Raw genomic sequence first — 26,444 nt, forward strand, 5'->3', positions numbered from 1 at the left:
TTTTCGCGCACTGTTCCTATTCGCTGATTTTGTGTTCCCATGATTCATGTAAGCCTGCATAACCTCAGAAACTGTCGCTCTCGATACACCTACTATTACGTGGCTATTTTTTTTTGTCACAGATGCTCCAGCTAAACACCCACTAAAAATCTTTTCTTTTTCAAAATCAGAGAAGTCTCCCAATTTTTTTTATTCTTTTGCATGGACTGTCACTTAACACAATAACTAATGCACTTACACAAGCACTACAGAGTGTAAACAAACAGAAGAACATTCAATGTTGCCAACTGAAGTTTTCTCAATGTAACCAACACACAAATTCTTTTCCTCAGTTTCTAATGTTTCCATTATTTTGTCCACCCTCTGTATACAAATATATTAATTCAGCAGCCACAACTATAATTGTATACCAGAGTTCAGATTAAAGTAGTAGTGGTTATTTGTAATGTTTTGTTGCATGAACATCTCTTTAATGTTTACAGGGTATGAATACATCTCATGGCTGTTTGTTGTGATGCTGTGCTACATGTACAACTGCTGGGTAATTCCGCTACGCAACACCTTTCCTTATCAAACTGCTGAAAACACGCCAATCTGGCTCGCACTTGATTACTCTGCTGATGCCATCTATTTCTTGGATGTGGCATTCATAAAACCCAGGCTTAAATACCTTGAGGAGGGATTCTGGGTTGCAGACCTCAGTCTTACAAGAAGAAATTACATACAAAAGTGGCAGTTTAAGGTAAAGATTTTATTCAGCAGTGTAATTTTAAAATTACTCTGTATTACTGATGTGTAAATTATGGGTCTATAAGCTGTCCGTTTTCTGTAAAGCTGGTGAATATTGAGAAGCTCAGTGAATATGATTTGCTTCACAATTCCTGTCTGGCAAAAACAACTACTCAGCCAATCTGAATTATAAATGAACTTAGTTTTTTAATATAAACCAAACATACCAATTATGAAACGTGAAAGTGATGATAATAAACTAGTCAAGAGATCTTTTCTGCCAACAGCACCAATTAAAGGGCTAGATGAACACAGGCCTCTTACACTAAATTATTTGTATTAAAATATTTTCCCCAAACACTTCACAACGAACTTAGACCGATTCAAATGTTTTTAAGCATTTGTATTCATTAAGTATTCTTCACACAACTAAAATAAATGGAACAGTGAATTTAGTCATGTGCCACTCACAAGGTTAACTTAAATTACAGAAAGGAAAATATTTACATGTCTATAATCTCTTTCTTTTTTTCATACACAGATGGATGTTTTGTCATTGATGCCTCTAGACCTCCTATATTTCATCTTTGGCACAGAATATCTCATGCTGAGGATCCCAAGACTCTTAAAGGTAAGAGGTGTGTGTGTGTGTGTGCGTGCGTGCATGCATGTCCACTGAATAAAAAAGAGCATCATTTTTGCTTAGCTAAGAAATACTGATTGAGGTCACAAAACTATGAGTATGTTGAGTGACCCATACAAAGTACAGATTAACACTTGTACTAGATTTTGTGTGTCATCTTTTGTCTGTGTCCTTGTGTCCATCAGTATTCCTACTAAGAGAGTAAATAAGAGAATATGTACAAATGGAACACTCTTTGTGAACTGATATGACTATAATGTAGACAGTCATCCAACTTCAATAGTACTTCAGATCTGTGGTACTGCCAGAGTACTGTCTGGACCCTTTTAGAAGGCAATAGTTGCTACATCTCAGAAGTGAACTGCTAGATGGCATGCATGCTAGTGATCAGCTTGGAACCACACATGTGCAGTTCCATTATTTAAAATATCTAGTGCTAGTAGTAACAAATAAAATCTAAGAATGTGGAGCAGGTGTCATTTTCTATTAGTATTTCAATGGTAAGATAGAACAATAGTATAAATTATAAAATTGAGGTTGTACTGGATGTTATTACATGTACTATTTCAAGAGGTCTTCAGATCTGTGTCCCAATGGAAACTGGACCATACTTTATGCACTTTGGTGTATCAGTCACTCACTCAAGGAGCTGAGCTCTTCTTGAGAAGCCGCCACTTATGCTGATACTCAAGAACTTCCCAACATTTTATGGAACCCGAAGGTTCATTACCGTGTTCACAAGAGCCCTCCACTAGTCCCCATCCTGAGCCAGATCAATCCAATCAATACCATCCCATCCTATATCTCTTAAGATCCATTTTAATATTGTCCACCCACTTACACCTTGGTCTTCCCTATAGTCTCTTTCCTTCTGGCTTTCCCACCAATATCCTATACGCATTCCTCGTCTTCCCCATTCGTGCTACATGCCCTGCCCACCTCATCCTCCTTGACTTGATCATTCTAATTATACCTGGAGAAGAGTACAAGTTATGAGGCTCCTCATTATGCAGTTTTCTCCAACCTCCTGTCACTTCATCTCTCTTCAGTCCAAATATTCTCCTCAGAACCTCTTCTCAAAATCCCTCAGTCTATGATCCCTCTTAATATCAGAGACAAAGTTTCGCACCCATACAAAAACACATGCAAAATTATAGTTTTGTATATTTTAATTTTTATGTTTTTAGACAGCAGACGAGAAGACAAAAGGCTCTGGACTGAATGATAGCAAGCATTACCCGAGTTCAACACTCCTCTTAGTTTCCTCCTCAATCAGGTTTTAATTTGTTATCGTTGTTCCCAAATATCTAAACTGTCCCACATTTTCAAAACATTTGTTACCTAGATACTATAGGGTTCTGACGATTGTGTATAACGCAGAGATACTGGGTTTTTGGACTTTGTCCATCGTCCGGATTCTAAATAACTAAGGGAAAAAAAAGTTTCAGAAACTGGATCTGTGTGGTGAAAGTCATGTCAACTATACAGCATTATATCCAAAAAGACAGAATTCTTCAGAATGTTTTTTTATATATTCTGAACATATTTCATTTTGTAGTTTGTGAAGATACCATAAAATCAGCAGAAAGGGCCATGCTGTCACAAGATTTTTATAGACATGCTTATCGCTTGGCATTTCGTTCATGGAATCAGCTTGATTTTTCTTTGAAGATGGGTGTGAGGTGCATCCATATTGCATTTTAAACAACAGCAAATAAATATAAGTTTATACTAACCTACTCAACAGATATGTCAGCAAAGTTGCCTAAATAGCAAGACATCCAAGATATCCACTCACCAGCAAAAGGAACAGTGAAACTTTCACATCATATTACTATGATAATACTAAAATTCAACACACTGATATGTTGGGTTTTTGGACTTTATCCATCGTCCTGGTTTTTAAGATAACAAATAAAATCACGACGTTTCGGAAACTGGATCTGTTTCCGTCCTCAGGTGAAGGAAAACACCTATTCAGTTGGGACCAGTGATTGAGCCTAGCTCTTTCTAAGGGACCCAACTGAATAGGTGTTTTCCTTCACCTGAGGACGGAAACAGATCCAGTTTCCGAAACGTCGTGTTTTTATTTGTTATCTTAAAAACCAGGACGATGGATAAAGTCCAAAAACCCAACATATCAGTGTGTTATACATCATCATCAGAATCTTATAGTAACTACTTAAAATTCAACAGTATTGCATAACATATTCAAGCTATTTTGACACTGAAACTAGAATTTTCAGCATTCTCAGAAAGTGGGTCAAATCCAAAAGTTATAACTATACTGCTGAATAACTCCATATGAAACATTCATATCTACCCAGCTCATCAATAAATTCCTTGATACTATGGAACCAAAATTTTATGATCCCGTTTACAAAAGTGTATTTTTTAGAATCATTCATAACTGACTACATTTTTTACACAGAGTGATTGACAGTCACGTGTCTAACTCCCATGCCGAAGGACCGCCCTTTGATGGCTGCCTGTAGCTGCTTCTTCAACATAGCCATGTCTTTTGGCCACACCATAGTTCAAGTGGTTAGTCACTGGCTTCCCACCGTGGCGGCCGGGATTCAATCCTGGGTCTGGTCAAGTGGGATTTGTGGTGGACAAAGTGGCGCTGGGGCGGGTTTTCTCCAAGTACTTCGGTTTCCCCTACCAATCTTCATTCCACCAAATTCTCGATCATCATAATCACCAGGGGCTGGCTACAATAGGCCAATCAGTGGCCGCCATGCCAAGTGGACCCAGTTGGACTCCAGCCCCCACTAAGCGAATTTAAAAACAAAAATGTATTCACATCTTTCATCCATGTATGGAAGCCTATTCCATGAGGTCATTCCTTGTTCTTGCGAAAAGAGCCCAACATGACCATGTGACACTGTGTTCTCACTAACTTATTTAGTCTTGGTCACAAGCATGATTAGATGGGGCATGTACAACCAAGAAAACATTTCCAAAGTTATTAGAATAACATCAGGGCACGCGGTAGCATAGTGGTTGAGGAGCTATGCTACAAGCTGGAAGGTCGTGGGTTCAAGTCCTGATGAGGTCATTGGATTTTTTCAGTTGACCTAATCCTTCCAGCCGCACTAGGCCCTGGGGTTTACTCAGCCTCTAATAGAAATGAGTACCAGGAATTAATTACATAATTTTCCTGGGGAGTAAAGCGTGGCCGGTGCGTAGGGCTGACAACTCTACCGCCATCTTTGAGCCAATTGTCTGGATAATGTGGGACCCTCAACGTCTCAAAAGCCTATGAGCCTTCACGGCCTGGTACAGGGATAGCTTTACTTTTGCTTTATTAGAATAACATATTTTGCGCTCCTGGTTCTGTAACAGATATGATCATTGTACAGATGGGTGAGAGCATGGCAGCTGAAAGGAAGTTCAAAGACAAAGCTCATTCATTAATGTTATAGGGAAACCAGTTCAGAGGCTTCAGTTATATTTATTTACATTTTAAAATTATTCTAGGTGGGAAGAACATAGATTGAGTATGTCTGAGAACAGGATGCTGAGAAGAATATTTGGATCTAAGGAGAAAATAACAGGTTTCTGAGAAAATTGAACAATATAGAGAATTTATACTGTTTTGATAAATAATATTAGGGCGATAAAAAGAAAGAAGGTGAGTAAAGTATGTAGCATGCATGGGAGAGATGAGAAATTCATATGAAGTTTTAATCAAAAAACCCAAGGGGAAGAGTCTATTGGAGAGAGATGGGAGGATACTATTTAAGTAGATCTTAAAGGATTGTCATGAGAAGGCGTGGAATGGATTAATCTGAGTCAGGACTGGGACCAGTGGCAGGCTCTTGTAAATTTGGTAATGAACATTTCTTTCCATAAAAGGTAAGGATTTATGGCCTAACTGAGCAATTTGGCATTGCATGACAGATTCTGCTGAGTGGAGTTAGTTGATTATATGTTGAAATGGAATTTTAAGAGCTGCATTTTAACTGCAAGGGGCAAAATTTTCAAATGCATGAAGATGATGACCAGTATATCAGTGCACATAGTACAGAGGCTCTTTAACTAGATTCTGTGCAAAGAGAAAGTAAGATCTAGCAGGTACCCAGTTTCTTATTGAAAGTCAGAGATATTAAATTTTAACTAATTATACTCAAACTCGTCTCATTTTATGATGACCTTCTTATTTCAGATTCAGACCTTCTGGGAGTTCTTTGACAGAGTAGACAACATGGTCTCTTCCCCATATGTGGTGAGAATGGCCCGCACATTGACATACATGCTGTACCTCATACATCTCAATGCCTGTGCATATTATGCCTTCTCAACCTGGAAAGGTCTTGGCACTAACAGCTGGGTCTTCAGCGGGAAAGGCAGTCCGTAAGTTAAGAAAAGTATTATTAATGAAATTTAATGTTTTACTGGTTGATTGTTCTTACTTCTGTGTCTTGTTTACTTTAATTCCATAGTTTGTGTGTTTATGTGTTTTGAATTTGTGCATGTGTGCAAGTGTGTGTATGTGTGTAGTATGCTTGACATATTTGTGCCACAACACATGGCAAATTTATCTGAAAGTCATAAAAGTCCAGATGAAATTACACGAGGGACATCACCTAATAAAATCTATAAAATATAACATCATCTAATAAGGTCACAATAAGTTTGATTCAGGACCTGGGCATGTAAATTAGTTAATTCATTTAATAATTCTAAAATATAATGTACAATTGGGCGGTGAACACACTATAAACGTCATAGCAAGAAACTAGAAGATTTAAGCAAAATGAAAATAAAAAACCAACAATCCCTGATCAAATCAGATAACAAGAATTTATGTGTTAAAATACACCACTTAGAAATGAAATTTTTTACATAAATATAATCACAAAAAGAATCAAACAATGAGGTAGTATCACTAATAAAACAATTTTGTTTCAAAACCATTTTCTATGTGAAGTAAATGTTACAAACAGGAGCAGGGCATAACAATGAGCTCCCCATTGTTGAGTACTGTCACAAAGATTTTCATGCAAGGATATAAAATAAATTGGTTGTACACGTGATAAGACTAGGGTTCCCATTCATCCTGTTTTTCCAGGGACAGTCCCATTTTTTTTCATATAATATCCCACTGTCCTAGATGTATTTCAAGTGTCCCACTTTTTAAGTGTTCTTCTATAGCATTAATTTCTATCAATAACTGTTCGGTAATGGACGCTATTTGCTGCAATTGGCATATCTATAATGATGTTAACACTCCTGTTGGCTAATCCACAAAATGCAATTTCACAAATTATTAGTTTCTGTCTTGGCAATATGTCTCTTTTTTCATTTAAGTTTGTATTATTCTGATATTTTTTTTCACCCCTATAGTGATTGCAGAATAAAAGTGCAGTATTAATGACATTATTAAGAGAGAATATCTGCTTATTAAAGGCGTGAATGAGAATGTTGAATGCATGTTATGCAACATGAAATTTTGCATTGCACATAGTGGTCTGTCGGTCATCGTCATTCACGTGAAAAGAGAATAACATCGTGTCCCGTTTTTCACCAAATGTTCCATGTTTTTAGAGGAAAAAATGGAAATGTCCTGTTCTTTGAAAACAAAATTCTGGGAACCCTAGATAAGAACAAGTAGATTATTACCTGGGCTAAGCATGTCCGTGCATAAAATGTATCACACAATGAAATTTATGTTGTGTTTGAGAGTTTAACACTCCTGCTTCATATTCAGAAGGTTCTGTGTTTATCTCTCAGTGCGTAGACTGGCTTCCTGACAGATATTTTATGAATTCATTCTGGAAAATACTAAGATGGGATCTGAAATCAGGCCAGGATTACTTCCCTCAACATACTCGTACATTTAAATTCATTAATCACTAATCATCCTACCACTGAGTACTGTCCACTTAGATTTTGTAACTGAAATGTTCTGCAAAGTTCTTGTCACCCCAAATTTGCTAAAAGCCTTGCCCATTTAACTCTCAATCTGACCATTCTAGTAATATCAGATGAAGATTACAAATTATACAACTACTCATTATGCATTTTTTGCACCTCCTATTGCTTTCTGTCATCTCCTGACAAGTAACTTAGTTACCAAATTGGTGTAATGAATGAAGAATCTGTATCTACATTTCAGGTAGTTGCAATGAAAGACTATATTATGAAGACCGCAATCTTCTGGAAGGTGACATAGTGTAATTTGGTAAATGGTTACCAAAATTGCAAAGGGACCAACTCTCACTTTCTAGATCCTGAAAATGGATGCAGCCAGTTCCTCCACCAGACTACATGGTGTCACATTCCAGAAGACTACAGTCTTAATATTCACCCCCATGTGGGCATCAGATCTCAGATTGTATTATCATTTCAGGTATATTAGATGTTTCTATTTTGCAACAAAGACTGCCACATCAATAGGAAAAAACCCAAAACCAGAGACAGAAGAAGAAAGTCTTTTCATGACTTGCAGCTGGTTGATGGGAGTTTTTGTTTTTGCAATCTTAATTGGTCAGGTGTGTTCAATAAAAGTATCCATGTTCCAGTATAAGGTCAAAGTTTTCTCTTGACTTAATTAATTAAGCACCATACCATGAAGATATATGTGAGAGTGGAGGTATATCTCCACCATTCTTAATCTCAGCGCTAGATTGAGGTGAGCAGTCACCGTTACCCCCATGCCGCATTACCCATGAGGAAACAAGCCACAGTACCCATTGCATAGGAGGCTGGGTTGGCCACAGAGCTGGTCTGGATGTTACAGAATGGAGACTAATACATGTTCCAGAATATGCCTTAAGAAATAGTTATGACAAAAATATTTAAGAAAAAGTATTTGAGTGTTAATTTAGATGCACCTATGGGGGTCTGGAACGGGGTCCACTCAGCCTAGTGAGGATATCTGAGGAGCTATTTCAAGGAAATAGCGGCTCCAGTGTAGAAAACTGAGATTAATGGCCATGGGGATCTGTTGCACTGATCACGCGACACTGATCTGCAAAAGTTGGCGCTAACTTCACCGACAAGTGGCGGTTGCTCGGTCGATATTCCCTTGCGGAATACAGGTCATGGAATTTTTTATGGCTCCAGAGGTATGATTTAAATTTACTAGCCAGTTATCAATATTTGTTAAAAAATTCAGTGTCAGATGACAATGTTAAGATCAAGGAACAAAACTAATACATTCTTTGTTAGCATCCTGCAACCTACACATGACACTAAACCAATTGCTTATTAAATTTATGAAACGTTTGGAATGAGACTAGAGCTTAACTCACTACTGTATTCCATTAATTCTTCCATAGTGAGAGGGCAAGTATATTCCTGCAGACTTGGTCACACCTGAAAATTAATTGTTTGTAAATAGACAAACAAATACATTATTCAGAATTTAAATATAGTAACACAAATAAGTCATGTGTGTTTTACAGTCTTTAAGTAAGCAAGTAACGAAATGACATTTACATGCTGTATATTTGAGTGTTTTGTTTAGTCGTATGAAAAAGATGTTAGGATACAGTGACACATAATGCAGTGTATGCTCTATCCAATTGTATATTCTTTCCATAATGTATGCATTATTAATGAATCACTCTACACATTCACTTCTGTCTATAATGTAACTGTTCGCAATTTCTCTTTAATTTAAAATAACATTAAAATCATAATCAGCTACTGAATGTTTCAGCCTTACTTGGCCTTCTTCAGGCAACTCTACACTCTTTGTAACCTACACATTGCACTAGTTCTTAAGACAAAATATTTTGGTGCTATTGCATATTTCATCATTCACACTAAAATAAATTTGTAAGATTTGAGGTTTTCATGGCGGTGACTATGAAGAAAGCAGCCTTCTGGGATGNACGGTGCCACATCCCAGAAGACTGCTTTCTTCTTAAAATACATTTGTTTGAGAACACAACACTATATACTTTCCCTTGCTATTTTCCTCCTGCAGCATCTGTGCTTTTATGTTGTTTTATTTAATCCTACAAATACTGGTATAGTATTGTATATATTGTATTGTATAGTATAGTATTGTTATTATTGTTTATTTTTATGAGCCCCCTTATTATGGAAAAATAACAATAATAACAACAACAACAAGCTGAAGTTCAAAACGCAAAATAAAACAATACAAAAACAGAGATGCCGCAAGAGGAAAATAGCATGGGAAATGATAAAGAGTTTTGTTCTCAAACAAATGTAATTTAGTGAGAATAGCGAAATATGCAATGAATGGCATTGATATGTTTTGACTTAGGAACTAGTGCAACGCAGAGGTTTCGAAGAGTGAATAGTTGCATGAGGATGGCCAACTAAGGCTGAAACATGTAACAGTTGAACATGATCTTAATGTTATTTTAAATTAAAGAGAGATTGTGAACAGAGTTGCATTACAGATGGGAGTGAGTGCATAGTGATATGTAAATGAAACAGGATGCTGAAATATAATATTACTGTATTAATGAGTATGAAAATTGACTCTGAAATTCATAGTTTGAAACCTGGGTTGAGAGAAATTGGAGTGAAGATTATGTTAAATTAATAGTGAATAATTTCTATGAAGCCCAGGATATTGTTTTATCTTATGTTAATAGTAACTTTCTGATATGATTATTGTACTAAAACTTTCATTAAATCACTAATACATTCGGTGTCTTTGTGAATACTCATTCTGAAATTAATGCGGAGACAGTAACCAACACACATAGCAATAAAAATACATAATTGTGGTACACTGCTAAATAAATATTTTTTTATATTAAATGTGATAGATGCGGGATATAGTTGTCACAGCCACGCGGTCTCAAACAGAGTACAAGAAATTGGTAGATGAGGCACTAGAGTACATGAGGTGCCTTAATGTACCTAACCACCTGCAGGAACGGGTCAAATTGTGGTTCACATTCACATGGGAACAACAACACACACTCGGTGGGTACTATTATTCAGAGTAAGCATTGTAATGAGAGACAAATTTGTATTTCTTTACTTAAATGTGTCTCTCTAATAAAATATTCAATTAACAATAACTTCTTCAGCAATGTAGCAATAAACATAATGCCTTTTACGTGTAATTCATTGTCTGGTCTAGTACACATAAAATGTAATTTTTCTGTTCCTTGTTTTCCACTACAGATTTGACACCACTCTAATGAAATATAATCTGTAAGCTTGCCAGAGTTAAAGCTGTTATTGCATATAAAAGTATTGCAGTAAAATTTTTGGATGTGAATTGAATCCTCATTAACAGTTTTTGTTATTTTTAATTACATGAATAATCATTAGTTTCTTAATTTGAGTGTTATTCCTTGAATCTCCAAAGTATTAACTACTGGTGATATATAATATGATACTGGCAAGGGAAGGAACCATGTCACAGGTGAATAATTGGTATTTCTTGTAGTTCAAAATATTTAATTTTCCCAGAAGTAACAGTAATCTGCCTTGGGGGTGGTTATGCATAAGAATCTGACCTGAAAACTGCAGTCTCAAATTAGTTAGTGAGGTTTTTCAGTCTGATTAAACGAATTTTCCTGCGTTCTATCAGGTGGCATATTATGTATTCATTTATGTTAAGTTAAGATTGTGATCTTATGGATTGTGACACTGTGTACTTTACTAGAAGGTTACCAGTGGTTCAGAGCAATCCTGCTGTCTTAATCTTCAAGGCAGAAAATGGAGACAGAAGGTTCCACTGAAATGTTAGTAGCCACCTACCAAACTGCACCATGCTTTAACCCAGAAGACAACAATCTTAATTTTCACCATAATGAAAACTTTAGATGTCATACAATTACGACATATGACTTGTTAATTATATTCAAATAATATGACAAACTTGATAAATCTTACATAAAAAAATTAACCAGTGGTAGCAACCACTTCTGCAGTGGAGCCTATTTATTCAGAACACATTAAGAATTTTGTGCTATGAATGTTGTAATTATGATTAACATCGAAAAGGCATTACTTTTAATTAGTCACTGAAGTAATCGAGAAAATGTTCTAGAAAGATCATGTCACCTCACCTCACCAGCATCATTAGAGGAACTTAGAGCCCTACCCTAAAGAACTATATATATTGCAGACGAGAGCCGAATCATGGACACGCTACCACATAAAATGAAGACAGACATTGCCATTAACGTGCACATACAGACGCTGAGTAAAGTGCAGCTGTTTCACGATTGCGATGAGGCTCTTCTGCGAGAGCTTGTACTGAAGTTGCGCCCTGTAATATTCCTGCCTGGGGACTTCATCTGCCGCAAGGTTAGCAGGTGTATTAAATACGAACTATAGGAATAGAATAAGAATTAAAATAACTCAGGGGAGTAATCCTGTCATGTGTTTTAAAGCAAAAGAAGAATTCAAGCATATACACATAGATACTGATCAATGTTTTCATGCATTAATAAAACCCAATGTGGTGTTGCTGCGATATGGGGAAATAATGATCACAGGATGGACAGGTAAAAGGAATGGTGAAGAAATATGGGAGAGAGGAGGGAAGGGGAAAAGGTTGGAGGAACTGAGGAGCAGGGAGTGAGGGAACTATTTTAACATGCAGGAGAGTAGAAAAGAGGAAGAAGAATGATGACAGAATGGACAAATAAAAGGAAGGGAAAGCTATGAGAAAGAAGGGATGTAAAAATATGAAAGGGAATAAATTAATTATTTTCTCTGTCATCTTTGATGGCACATGTGATACTAAGGATGTAATAGGAAGAAAATTGTAAGTGCCATGGGATTAGTGCAAGTCTGTTCAAGGTTATTAAAGCACTCAGCTTCTTCAAGGTCATGATAATTCTTTGTTAACGTCATGATACTTTTGGCATATTCGTGCTGATATCTAACATGTTTTTGTGGCTGCTGAGTAAGGAAAATTTATGGACATGAAGTTTTGCAACTAGGCAGGAATTTATAGACACCATACCAGAATTGGTGCTATACCTAAAGTGTAATTTTGTGCTGTGCCACCATGTGCTATGCCTTCTGTTTTGCACAATTAATTTACATGAATACCAGTAAGAAAATTCCCTGCTTTAGGATGCATTGTTCTGCTCTACTTCCAGGGTGAAGTGGGAAAGCAGATGTACATTGTGAAAACAGGGCAAGTGCAAGTGATGGGAGGAGAGAATGAGTCAGAAGTTCTTGCAACACTCACAGAGGGCTCTGTGTTTGGAGAGATAAGCCTTTTGGCTATAGCTGGGTGTAACCGAAGAACTGCTACTGTTAGGTGAAGTAAAGATACTCCATTAACTCAGTACATAGAAGCATAACATTACTTTCACATTTAACATAGCAATTTGCATTATGGGCTGGATGGTAAGAATTGAGCTGTTAAAGTAATTTTATGTTGAAAAATTTGTTCATTAATAATGTCCTTCATGCAGGACAGAATCATAATACAAGGGTATCTAATAGATGTTTGAAAATATGGTAATATACAGATATTTGGAATATCTGTGAAAAATCAAAATTATGTTCAGAAAGAGACTAAGAGCAAATTAAATCTGGCAAATACTTGATAATATTTTATTGTTTTCCTCTCTCATATATGAAAGTGTAAGGAACAGAAAGTACAAACCTACACCTTTTGGGGTGAAACTTTGTTTTTCACTTAAGAGAGGAAGCAACACAAGGCTACAGAAAATGACATAATTAAGAACTTCATAACCTGCACTTTTCACCAAATATTTTTAGGATGATCAGATCAGAGAGAAGAGCCAGTCAGGGCACATAACATGAAAAGAAATTATATTTCAGCATGTAACATTTCATTTTACAGTAGTTACAGTAGATATGACAATGATGCTAATTTGTTATACCAGTGTTTGCTAGCTTCTTTAGGTACTTGTAAAAACAAGATCTTCCTACCCACACTTTCTAGCATGTTTCCTGAATAACTCAATACAAAAGAGAACTACTTTTAAATGCCTCTATACAGAGAGAACCATAAAAAATGCTGTATACTGCCACTGACTTTGTTTTGTCATCAGCAATCAGAATCAGAAGTTTGCACAATCTATTGCAATCAATATTTTCATCCCATTATTTTTTTATATTCATAAATTTCTCTATGAGTTTCTTTACAATAACTTCATGTTCTTATCTTCATTTACCATTCAGTGTTTTTCATTCACATGTTTGTCACACATGCGTGAACACACACACACACATGGGAGGAACTATTTTTGACATACCTTGCACAAGCAGGCAATTACATTCAGTTTGTTAACTGTATTTGCTGGTCTGATTGTGAGCAGTTCATAAAAAATAAAAATGTTCTGATCCACATTATTTCATAGTGGATTTATGTCACTAATGCTCTATAATGCCTACTTAAAATGGAAGATTTGTTTCACTCGTGATTCAGTAGTCACTGTTTATTATGTATCTTTCATATGAACAGGGAATCCAGTGTATAAACAAGAAACAGAACCCCAGTGATGAGACTACTCTAAACTCAGCTCTTTTTAGCAGGAGTGTAACAGACAAGGGATTAGGTATCTCCAAGAGATATTGCTTCTAACTTATATTTCAGGGGCACCTGGTTTGAATCTTGATTGTGATACCGAATATCCTGACTGAAGGTATTTGTGGTTTTCATCAGATCCCCCATGCAAATGCCAGAACAATAACTTCAAATAGGCCTTGCACTTAGTGAGTGAGGATTGTTTATGTGGTTGGCAAATTGAGCAGAGACATTCTTGAAGCTTCTTAGATATTTATGTTTCATTTTGATGCATTAAAAACTGCAGTTTGGAGGAAATTAAAAAGATTCCAAAATGTCTGCAACCTTCAGGGGAGTATCAGGAAGTAAAATCATCCCGTATAAATAGATTATTCAATTGCAATTACTTTCCTGGAAGATCAAATTTAGACACATGGTGTGGGTATTTAATTTTTGTATGAAAAATTCTGAATAAAAATTACTGAAAGAAATAAGTGTGTTTAAGGAGTGTGGAACGTATAAAATGGTTGATGAGATAAGCAAAGGTGTTCTTCAAGCATCTTAGATATTTCTGGCTCACATTGATGGTTTATGGGATAACAAAACGAGAATGGCTACTTTGAGAAAACTATAAACATTCTGAGATTTTTTGGAACCCTCAGTAGAATTTCAGAAAGCAAAATAGTCCCTTAGAAGATAATTATTCAGTTTGAATAAAATCTCTTATATTCTTTGATGTTCAGAAAAAAACATTTAGGCATAGAGCCATTATTTTCACTATAGTAGCAACATGTTATTAACAAAATGATCTTGATGAAATAACAGTGTTTAGAAAATGCGGATTTTATGAAATGGTTGATGATATAAGCTAAGGTGTTTTTGAAACACTATTGGCTGTTTCTCTGCCATATTGATGCTATACAGGTCAACAAAGTGAGAACTGCTGTGCAGAGAAGTCTATACATTTTCCAAGATTTTTACAACACTCAGGGCAGTATCAGGAAACAGCAGCACTGCTTAAATGTTGATGATTTAATTATAAATACGAGTAAATCTGTGCTTTTCCTATTTAGTCAGAGGAATATTTTAGACATGTGCAGGGATTAATGTCATTGTTCTGTGAAATATTTTGAGTATAAATTACTTGATGAGATAATGGGGTGTAGAGACTGTGGATTTTATAAAATGGTTGATGAAATAAGTCTTCATGCAGCGTTATCATAAAATTCTGACAATTCACATAGAGGATGCAAGTGATGACTTTGTCATGATGCTCTTGATTATGAAATATATATTATTGGAATTACAGGTTTATATTTATGCAAGTAAGCTCTGTTATCTTTCAATGTTGTATTTATCAGCCTTGTAGATGTAAAAATTACCATATGCTATATTGGATTTGAAGTTCTTACAGTGGTACCTCTTTCACCCTGAAGATGGAGGCAATATGGTGCCCAGAAAATCAGTTGACTTTCATTGAAATACATGATGTTACATCCCAGAAGATAGAACTCTTCCACTATACACTGTACTTTTTAATATTTCTTTTAAATACGTTACACCCTGCTTCATTCCTCATCTTGGCACAGGTCTCTATTCAAAGTAGTGGGATCTCAGACTGTCATTAATGTTTACATTTTCAGGTCTCGAGGATTTTCAAATTTGTTTGTGTTGCGTAAAGCAGATCTGAATGAAGCCATTGCATATTATCCAGACGCTCAAGAGATACTCAAGAAGAAGGCAAAGTAAGCACTAAGTTCTACTTTAATTTCCCATGGCTACCTTACAATATGTTCAGCGATTTCCCATTCCTCTGGTCATAGTCATGAGTGCAGTGTGTTTACATCTGAGTCACTGTTGCAGGTTGCATCTAAAAGGCCTTGCCAGGGGCTTCGATATTTTTACCAACAGGCAGCTTTCATTACCCACTTTCATTTGACAGGCTGTGTTATTTGTCACACTTCTAGGAATAACCTGCATCACTTTACAAAAATCTCACTTGTAGAATGTTCATGGTTTTAGAGAAAATGATGTTGAAGTAGGTGCCATAAACATCAAGGTTGTCATATGTGTATGTCAGTCTACTATCATATTGTAGCATGTTTTTCTTTTTTTATTGCTAGTGGGGTGGGACTAAGTCCCTTGTACTGCGGCCACTTGTGGCCTATTGTACCAGCCCCAGATGATAGGTGAGGGTGATTGTGGAGCAATTGGTGGAATGAAGATTGGCAGGGGAAACCGAAGTACTCGGAGAAAACCAGCCCCAGTGCCACTTTGTCCACCACAAATCCCAGTTGACCAGACCCGGGATCGAACCTGAGCTGCCACGGTGGGAAGCCAGCTTTGCTTGGCAACAGCGGGCAAACACATCGACAATACATGGGCTATTGCTAGGCAGCTGCTTGGTAAACAGGAGCCCATGGAAGTCGTTTCTATGCAACAGCGAAGTAAACACACCTCTATAATAAGAGAGGAATTTTGAGGAAATGGTGATTTCTGTGAGGGCCACCCTGAGGCTATATAACAAGGATCTCAGGCATGTGAGACGATAATTGAGGGTGTCTCTTGTGATGGCAGCAAGATAATTGGCAGTTTGCAGCAGAGAACTGGATTGAGATTTCCAGAGTTGGCAGTTGGCAGATGATGCAGGAATCAAGATAGTTGAGTTGAAGTTCAGTAGAAGGAAAAATAAGAAATCCACAAACGAAGAGACCATCTCTTCGGTTGCAGATTTCTTATTTTTCCTTCTACACTGAAGATGGAGGCAATACATTCCTCCAAAACGTCGGTTAACACCACATCTAAATGGTGCCACATCCCAGAAGACTGCTTTCTTCAATTACACTTAAGTACAAAAATTCCTTTTTGCAGGCAGTTGATAAAGCAAAATGCAGATAGAGAAAGGAACAATAAAAAAGAACAAGAAATGGCAGAAGTAATTATTGGGAACAGGGTTGAAGCACCTGAAACACCTCGTCTTGTTCACACTGTCATGCAAGTAAGTCAGAATCTATACTTACAGCACTCCTGGGCCATATTGACTGTTTAAAAATATTTTTGAGGGTAAATTATTTCAAGATTAGATAACATTATGGGAGAAAAATCCTGTACGTTCAGTGAGATCTCGTGTGGGTATTTTGGTTCCCCTTACATGTTGAAAATAGAATTTAGTAACCAACTAATGATAGTTCCTTGGTCTACATGACTATCTCATGGTCATGCAGCAACAGAGATGTTTCAGACACAGATTAGTAACAGCTGATATCAATTCACAAAATAAGAATATTCTTTGTCATGGAATTGAAAAGTTCATGTACATAAGACACCATATGTTGACAAAATCCTGTTAGAAATCACAATTTAACATAAGTTCTCATAGTTTTCAATTGTACCACATAAATACATGAAGTCTGACCACTATTTTAACAAATATATGGAGTATAATCCTAATAATGCCCCAGTACTCTTTATTTTTTGGTCCCAGCCAAAACCCATATAAGTAATGTATACTTTTTTTTAATTTAGTTTTTCTCATTTTAGTATTTTATGTCCATTTAGTGAACAAAAACTGTAATTCCCACAAAGAGATACTGCTTTTGAGGTGACAAAATTGGGAATGATGAAGACAGAATATGCGATGAAGAAGCAAATTCTATGTATAACAGTTCCTTAGATGTTTAGTATCTTTCACATGTTTGCTTGAAATAACCATGAAATTATACTTCATGAGCAGAGAAGTTCCTTAATGGAGGTTTCCTCAGATTCAGGAATCTCACCACCATCTGTGAGCCGATTTTCTAGAAAGCGTGGGAGCCTTGCTGTCTCTCAACCCTATGGGCTTCCATGGCCTCATACAGGGATGGCTTTACTTTTAATCCTTTCAGGAACAACCCCAACTATATTTTTGTCTCTTTAGTATGACCACTGGCCAAATTCCAAACATACTTGTTTCCAGTTTTTACTTTTTTCACACAAATTGTGAATACTTTCATGTTATGTGTTCCTCGAATGTTTGAAATTTCCTGCCTGTTCAAAGAAGGTAAGATGAAGAGACAGTAAACCGTCTTGCCAGGAAGAACTGAGAGAATCACAAGTGTAGTCAGTTTTAGTGTACTTCTTGAAAGAATGTTGTCTATGCTTGAAAAATATGAATGCTGGCTTTATAATTCTTACCAAATGAACCAAACCATTGTCACAGAGACAGTATATTTACCAAGCTGCTCCAGAGCAGCGGCCATCTCCCTGGTTCCACTATTTCATCATGTCACAATATATATATATATATAGTCAATTCATGTGATATTCCATGATATAATCGTAAAGCCATACCTGTTACAGACCGTGAAGGCCCATAGGGTTATTAGACATTGAGGCTCCCACATTTTCTCTAGACAATCAGCTCACAGATGGCGGTAAGGATGTCAGCCTTATGTGCCAGCTGCCCCTTACCCTCAGGAAGATTCCTGGTACTCATTTCTATTAGAGGCTGAGTTGACCCCGGGGCCATAGTGTGGCTTGAAATACTAGGTAAACTGAAAAATCCACCTCATCAAGACTCGAACCCTCGACCTCCCAGATATAATTCTTAATTGTTTGTGCCCTGTGAAAAAATCGTTTCTTTGCCAGGAACTCATATCCAAATATTCAAGAGGATGAGGCTGCCTGGTACAGATCGAGGCATCAGACAGACCGGTGGGCTAGAACCATGTGGCAGGTGTAGACTTAGTAGTAGAATTCAGGGGGTAAATTTAGTGCAATAACAGAGTCCACTGACATGTAAATGGCAGTTTAAGTATTGTTTCTTTTCAGATTCATTTCAGAAACACTCCAGCATTTACATCAGTTCACATAGATTACATGTTAATTGAATGTGGTATGTACAGGTAGTGCCTGCCAATTCCCCAACTGCTCATTTACTCAAGTATGGCTCACGCTCCACCAGACGAGTAAACAACACCTGGCTAAATTGTGCACAGCCCACCACAGAGAATCAGGTACATAGCTTCAAAGTTTTAACCTTGCTTTGAAAGCTTGGCAATGAAGGTTAACATGCTGTAAGAAAATCTATTAAAACATATTTTAAATCAAAGCAAGAACTACAGATGTTTCAGTCTTGATACTGCATCAAAAATATATCATTCACCATTTATTTTTAGTATCTACTAGAATAACTGATTTGTGTTCTAAACTGTTCATTGTATTAAAACTAATTTGTATGGGGCAACTTTTTGTTTGATACCTAATCACATTTATTTTTCTGTACTTATATTATTCTTTACAAATTCACAGAAAAAGAGGATGGTAAATTCTTTTTTTAGATCACATATTTCTGTACATTTCCTTCTTGTCATATATATATAAGTTTTTAATATATGTAAGTTCAGTAGCAAAATTCATAGGGCTTTTGAACATAACAACATTTGAGATGGATGTCTCTGTAGGCCTGAGATGATGGACATTCTTGCACAGTCTTGCACTAAACATCTTTTTTTAAGATGCTTAAATAGACAATTTTCAGTTGTTCTTTCTTGTGCTCCTCCAAAAAGTCATTTTGATGCAGCAACATGAATTTGTGCTTTACTCTTCCTTATGCGTGTCAATTCAGATTCCAACCTTCCATTACAATTATGCAATGACTGTAAAATAAGTACAATGTACTTTGTTAAACAATTCATATAGTCACTAGTTTAGTAGTGGTAGCCAGCTTTCAAAGCTGCTAGCCACCTTGCAATCCCCAAGTGCCATTTCTGTCAGTATTGTACATCATTTGGTTCCAGCCATCTATTAGTCATGGCAGTTTGCACTGTTTCCTTGGTCATCCTCTTGTCTGATATCTTACAGGGTTTCAGTTATACAGAGTGTTCAATCAAGGAGGAAACTTCGCAACACTGTTGACCGGGCCCAATATTCGTCACAGATTGCTGCTGTAACTGTAACTGTAACAGCGTGTGTTTATCGGCACCTGCTAATTCTGCTATCAGCAGTTACAGTAGCAATCTGTGAGGAATGTTGAGTTGTGTCAGCAGTGTTGCGAAGTTACGTCCATAACTGAATGCTCTGTATATTCTTTGTAGACAGACACATTATGTGCCAAACCTTTTTATTCTTTTCCTTCCCTATCTTTGTTATAGTTTTCCTGCACGCATGGTTCTTTCTTCATCATTTTACATTCTACCTATTCTTTATAATTTTATTCAATGATTTATATGAGAATGAAATTGATTCTGTCCTCTGGTCAGAAATAATGTTTGCATAGGTCTTCTTGAGGAAAGATGAAGAGATTTTAGTTTGTATAATTTTAAGTGTAAGTTTGGAATTTAGGCTGTAGCTGCATAATCTGTTGAAGCTGTACAGCTTATTCAGACCAGCTTCTCGTACTCTGCCAGTAAACTCTGACAGCCCAAGTTACATTTTAGATACTGGCTGTGAAAACCTAAGAACAAGAATGTCCACGATTTGACAATTTAATTTTTATTTGCTAATAACTTCCTAATTTCACTTATATAAGTTCTAGTCCAAACCAGTTTACAAAATACGTGCCTTTTGACTGTACATTTTCCATTAGACATTTATGTTCTTTGCCATTATACAGATGTTAATGGTAGAAGATAACATAGCAGTGAAGAATTCTGAAAGTTGTCTGCCTTGATGCTTCAGGTTGTAGATCATGTTGGTGTTCCTTCAAAACTGACTGCTCTGTGTAGGCCTATGGATGTGTGCAACAGTGAAGCATCTCACCAGTGTAACCATGCAAGTCATAACTCAGACCAGATGCAGGTTAAAATAATTAATTCCATGCCTCATATTGGTAATAATGAGGACAACACTTTCCAGTGTATGGTGACTGTGCACAGAGAGATGAGCCAATAGCAAACTTCCTGCTAGTAATATTGCCTGAAGGATTTGAAGGCACAGGAGTTTCTATATTACTACTTGGATGATATGAATGAATTCAGTCTGTTCACATTATAACATCCTTGGCATGAACAGACTGTTCATTCCTGATCCTCTTCATGGGACATTCTCTCAGGCAGTTGGTTATTTATGAACATAGTACACTCAACTCTCAATTATCCGGGATAATGGTGGGGATGGAAATCACGATTACTCGAAAACCCGGTTAAGACAAATTTCATTAAAAGTAGTACCGTAATACTGTACCTTCATAATACTATAGGCCTACCCTTATTTAAATTTATTCAACCTCATTTTTATGTCATCTCATGGCCTATTTAATACTTTTTATATTACACTGAAGTATGGATTAGTTATTTCAATCTCATATATTTTTTAAAAACTGACTTGTCCAATTGTACATAATGTAACAGTTATGGATGTTAAATAAATAAATAAATCAATCAATCAATCACAGTGTTCAACAACATCCAACACTTTTTATGAATATTCACACTTAACACTTAAAAGAAATTTAATATTGTCGTTTGCTTTTTCATGGCATTTTCCTTTTTACGGATATCCATATGAAGCCTATGCAATATTAGCTTGTCACTTAATAAACTGTTCTCTTCACTCTCAAGATAGTCTAGTAAGGATTCCAAATGATTAAGAGCAGCACCATGTGATATTTTCTTACTAGCAGCACTGTCCACCTCTTCCTCATTCTCACTTTCTTCCCGCTCTTCTTGCTGCACCCCCACTGAACTTACGATTTCGTCACTGCTTAACATTTCGAAGCCCGGCTCACACAAGTTTCTCTTGAATACTTAAGACAATACACTTCCTTTTACACACTGTTATTTTGCTAACGCACTTCAAGATTGATACACAGAGACTAACTGGGGCGGTGTATCTGTCCTTGAAACTTTCCACAGATCCTTGCTTTCTTTTACCCCTACCCTAGAACATTGTGCAAGCATAACAGGACCAAAAATGCAGAGCTCGGTTCACACTAGTGCAGAAATAGTGTTACAACTCACCATGTGAAACAAAAGTGAATGAATATTAAACAACATATAAGCCTCAAAAAAGCCCCGGTTAAGCCGCAAACCAGTTTATCCGCCCACAGATAATTGAGAGTTGAGGGTATATATTTTAGCTACATAACAATAAAAAGGAAACTTATATTAATTGTATTTCATAGTGAATGTATTTTGGCTACTATAATTCTCAGGCAAAGAGCACACAGACAGTAGCTGAGGATCGTATAGAATTACAATTTCAGGTTGACTAGTGGCATTCCTGCATTCTGTAAAAATACTTTTATGGTGGCTGGCAGGAAAAATTACGGTTACCTGCATCTTAAAGAATGGGTTACAAGAGCATGGGGAAGAAGTGATTATGCTCTATGATAGTATGCATAACAGTAACTGAGTTAGTATATACAATTACAAGACTGCATGCATAACAGTAAGCTGATGAAGTACATGCAGACTAAATAGGACAGAAGACAGATATGCTACATGTTACAAGAACACTCTGTGAGAAGGATGGAATTTGAGTAAATTCTAATTTGTAAGATTTGAGGCTTTCACGGCGGTGACTATGAAGAAAGCAGTCTTCTGGGATTTGGCACCGTGTATATGTGGTGTTAACCGACGTNAGAATTACCGGGGTTTTGGACTTTGCCCATCATCTGCTATCCTAAAAACTAGATGGGCTAAGTAAAAAAACTCAGTAATTTTGTGCTATACACCATCATCAGAATCATTTAGAATTCACTTTGGATACTCGTACATTTATTAAATCTTTACATACTACATATATATGCTTCAATGTACAAATCCTTTTCTGGAATAATCAGAATATATTAATCATAATTATTCTGCAGTTACTTATTTCCACTTATATTAGGGATCTGCCACAGTCAGGTATATTTCTTAATATATTGATAATGGCATCAACATTTGTCATTCCATGGAGGCTGTTCAGTATTTTTATCTGTGGTAAGTGTTTTGTTGGCCCAAAAAGTTATCGATGCCAATGTACTTTTCTTCAGTTTAGGCATCATGTTACAATGCATGGATAACACTTGAACGGATCTCAGCTAGTCGAGTCATATCTGAAATTAATTTAGCCAAAAATACTGAAAAAGAAAATTAAGCTTACATAGCCCCTACTGTTTACAGAAATAAAAATTTTGATCATGTGACAGGGTGAACCCATCGCTCCTGATGACTGTTATTCATTAAAATAATATGTTCTTTGATCGTAACAGCAGAAAATTGTAACTGGTACAAAATTAATGATACATTGTGTATCTGTAATTCTCACTCAATTCCTAATCTCCATCGTAAATATAGTGGAATAACAATTTTTTTAAGAAAGCAGTCTCCTAGGATGTGGTGCCATGTAGATATTGTGTCAACCGAAGTTTTGGAGGAAAGTATCGCCTCAAACTTCAAGTAGAAGTTAGAATATGCCACTAGGAAGGTCCAGGAAAACCAGGTGGGACACATTTGCTGTTGGTCTATGCAGATGATGTGAATCTCCTGAGTGATAATATAGATACCATAAAGAAAAACAAACAAACTTTAATTGACGCTAGTAAGGGGGTTGGTCTAAAAGTAACACAGAGAAAACTAAGTACATGTTGCTGTCTCATCACCAAAATGCAGGACAAAATCATGACATAAAGTTAGGAAACAGATGTTTTGAAAATGTGGCACAGTTCAGATATTTGGGAACGACGATAACAAATCAAAACCCGATTCAGGAGGAAATTAAGAGGAGATTGGACTCAGGTAATGCGTGCTACCATTCAGTCCAGAACCTTTTGTCTTTCCATCTGCTGTCCAAACATATAAAAAATAGTCTATACAAAAGTATATTCTTGCCTGCTGTTCTGTATGGGTGTTGTGAAACTTAGTCTCTGACATTAAGGGAGGAACATAGACTGAGGGTGTTTGAGAACAGGGTGTTGAGGAGAATATTTGGACCGAAGAGAGACGAAGTGACAGGAGGTTGGAGAAAACTGCATAATGAGGAGCTTCATAACTTGTACCGTTCTCCAAGTATAATTAGAATGATCAAGTCAAGGAGGATGAGGTGGGCAGGTCATTTAGCATGAAGAGGGGAGACAAGGGATGCATATAGGATATTGGTGGGGAAGCCAGAAGGAAAGAGACTGCTGTGAAGACCAAGGCATATGTGAGTGGACATTATTAAAATGGATCTTAGAGAGAGAGGATAAGATGATATGGATTGGACTGATCTGGCTCAGGATAGGGACCAGTGGAGAGCTCTTGTGAACATGGTAATGAACCTTCGGGTTCCATAAAATACTGGGAAATTCTTGAGTAGCTGCACAATTGGCGGCTCCTCAAGAAGGGCTCAGCTCCATGAGTAAGTATGTGTTCATGTTACAATAACGGTAGATATGCCCAATGAACATGCTCTACGCTCATACCCTTACAAGACATAACATCTGAAGAAGGAATCTGTAACTAATTTATGCATAATCATAATCATATTTCTGCTGTGTTATAGTTATTGTCTCCCCACTGCGGCCATGGGGAACTGTTGAGCTCACCACATGACATCCTCTATCCACAAAAGTTGACACTAACTTCGCCGACAAGCGGCGGTCACTCACTCAGTATCATTCACTTGCTGACTACAGGCCACAGAGTTTGTTTTGTTAGTTTTGTTTTGTCTCCCCACTGAGATTTGGTTACTGACAGAGATACTGTTTAATTTCTTATATTTGTGTTCTTAAATCCATCTAAAATGCACTGCATGATATCAGTTCTGTTAAGTGTGAAATATGAGATCATAACTGTATTTTAAAAGTTTCTGATGATGAGGCCTTATGTATCCTGAGCATTGAAAATAGTAACTATTTTGTATGTATAATATGGGAGTTGAATGAAATTTGAGGTTCCCATACAGGTGAAAATTTTGATTGTGGTTCTCTGGATTATGATGCTGTGTGGTCTTGTAGGTGGTTATGAGTATTTTGGAAGAACCTGTTGCCTCCATGTTTATGACAGAAATGTCTACAAAACACTAGTAACCACCTTCAAAAATTCATTGCTTCATATTCCAAAAGGCCACAATTTTAAATCTATACAATCTCATTCACTGTGATCTTTGAAGCAACTGAACTGGTAACACAAAGATTCTGTAACGATCTGCAAGTAAACTGAAAGGGGTGCTGCAACATTTAATGAGATACAACATGTTGATTCAAGTGACATTACATTCACTAGTCTCATAACACTAAATTATAGGAGAAATGAAAGGCATTGAAGAGCATTAAATATTTGCTTGGATAAACAGAACTGCCTCATAGGTACACCTCTTTTGACGAGTGTCTAAAAATGTTGAATTATGAACTTAGAATCCGGACAATGGACAAACTCCAAAAACCCAGTATCTCTGTGTGTTATACACCATTGTCAGAACCCTATAGTATCTAAGATTATTTCTTGTTCATTTGATTGGCCCTTTTAAAATACAGACTCTTTTTACTATTATATTTTCAAAAGTAGAAGCCCTTATGTAGTGCATTATTTTGTCCAAACAGTTTGGTTTCAGAATTTTTATTGATTTAACTGCGTACAGAGAATGTTATTTACTATGGTTTCCAGGAAATACTTAAAATCCAGTTTGTTTATATTTTCACTTACGATTATCAGTACCTTCGTGGATTTAACATGAAGTCTGACTTGCTACAATGGCATTCATTTTTGTACTATCAATTTCATGGAACACTTTCCAAAAACTACACGCATCATTTCTGAATACATTCATTCATAACAGTCTGACCTGTGATATGAACATCACGATCTTTAGAAGAGTGGTTAAAGTTCTGTATTTTCTTTAAGATCCTGTAGTTAATGAATATCAGCTGTAGTGATGGAATACTTGTTATTCACACCTGCAATATTTGTGTTCACCACAGCATCACCAACTAAGTTAACCTGTGGGCCATTCCCAATAGGTTAAATTTCTTCCCTGAAATCACAAACAAATGCAGAACAGATTAGAAGGCTCTTAAACAAGGCTTCTTAAATTCATACTGCAAAAATCACAATTAACTATGTATTAACTGAGATGTATTTGTTGGAGTGAGACCCACCTAAACTTCTACTGCCAGAAAATGATTTTAATGAACAGTTTTTCATATTTATAGTATTTTAATTAAGGGGGCATTAACCTGCAATTGATAAACCCAAGAGGTTACGAAACTACTACAAGAAGGATTCTGTCTAGCAAATAGAACAGATATGATGACATACATAGCGCCGAATGGGTGCAGATGTATTGACCTTGTGTTCAAGAAAGGAAACGAGATAGAAATAGAACAACAAAAAACAGAAACATCATCAACTTCACCACTAAGGAAACACCTACCGATAAGCACAAGATTCAAATATGGGGGCAAAGAACAGCAAACAAAAACAGAAACAAGCATCCTGAAAAAAACAAGAAGAATCCAAAAATACATATTGGGAAAGCAAGAGGACATCATGCAAATAATAGAACAAAACGAAATCGACGATGCCGCACGGAAGATGACTGAAATACTGCAGAAGGCTGCCCCAACAGCCAAAGAGAGGAAGGCCAAAATATGGTTCGATGCAGAATGTTACAATATGAGAAAAGCAACAATAAAGGCACTACACAGAGCAAGGCAAACTCAGAATAGCAACGAACTAAAAGAAT

General features: G+C 36.6%; 1 protein-coding gene across 5 annotated transcripts in view; it reads left to right on the forward strand.

Moving 5' to 3' along the window:
• Positions 1-20,939, forward strand: part of LOC111869302 (cyclic nucleotide-gated cation channel beta-1) — a 40,423-nt gene extending 19,484 nt beyond the window's left edge. For 4 of the 5 annotated variants that reach the window (XM_023860711.2, XM_033753430.1, XM_023860720.2 and 1 more), the window contains exons 6-16: positions 483-742; positions 1,271-1,360; positions 5,544-5,731; positions 7,731-7,872; positions 10,135-10,294; positions 11,451-11,632; positions 12,436-12,599; positions 15,461-15,562; positions 16,689-16,815; positions 18,701-18,811; positions 20,475-20,939. In XM_023860711.2, coding sequence (XP_023716479.2) covers positions 483-742; positions 1,271-1,360; positions 5,544-5,731; positions 7,731-7,872; positions 10,135-10,294; positions 11,451-11,632; positions 12,436-12,599; positions 15,461-15,562; positions 16,689-16,815; positions 18,701-18,811; positions 20,475-20,687 — 1,739 coding nt within the window. In that variant the 3' untranslated portion in view covers positions 20,688-20,939. Of the gene's footprint in view, positions 1-482; positions 743-1,270; positions 1,361-5,543; positions 5,732-7,730; positions 7,873-10,134; positions 10,295-11,450; positions 11,633-12,435; positions 12,600-15,460; positions 15,563-16,688; positions 16,816-18,700; positions 18,812-20,409 lie in introns of all 5 variants that reach the window. The other variant, XM_023860739.2, reaches the window with a different exon arrangement.
• Positions 20,940-26,444: the final 5,505 nt, after the last annotated feature.

The sequence above is a fragment of the Cryptotermes secundus genome, unplaced genomic scaffold (assembly GCF_002891405.2).
Source record: "Cryptotermes secundus unplaced genomic scaffold, Csec_1.0 scaffold630, whole genome shotgun sequence".
Classification (NCBI taxonomy): Eukaryota; Metazoa; Arthropoda; class Insecta; order Blattodea; family Kalotermitidae; genus Cryptotermes; species Cryptotermes secundus.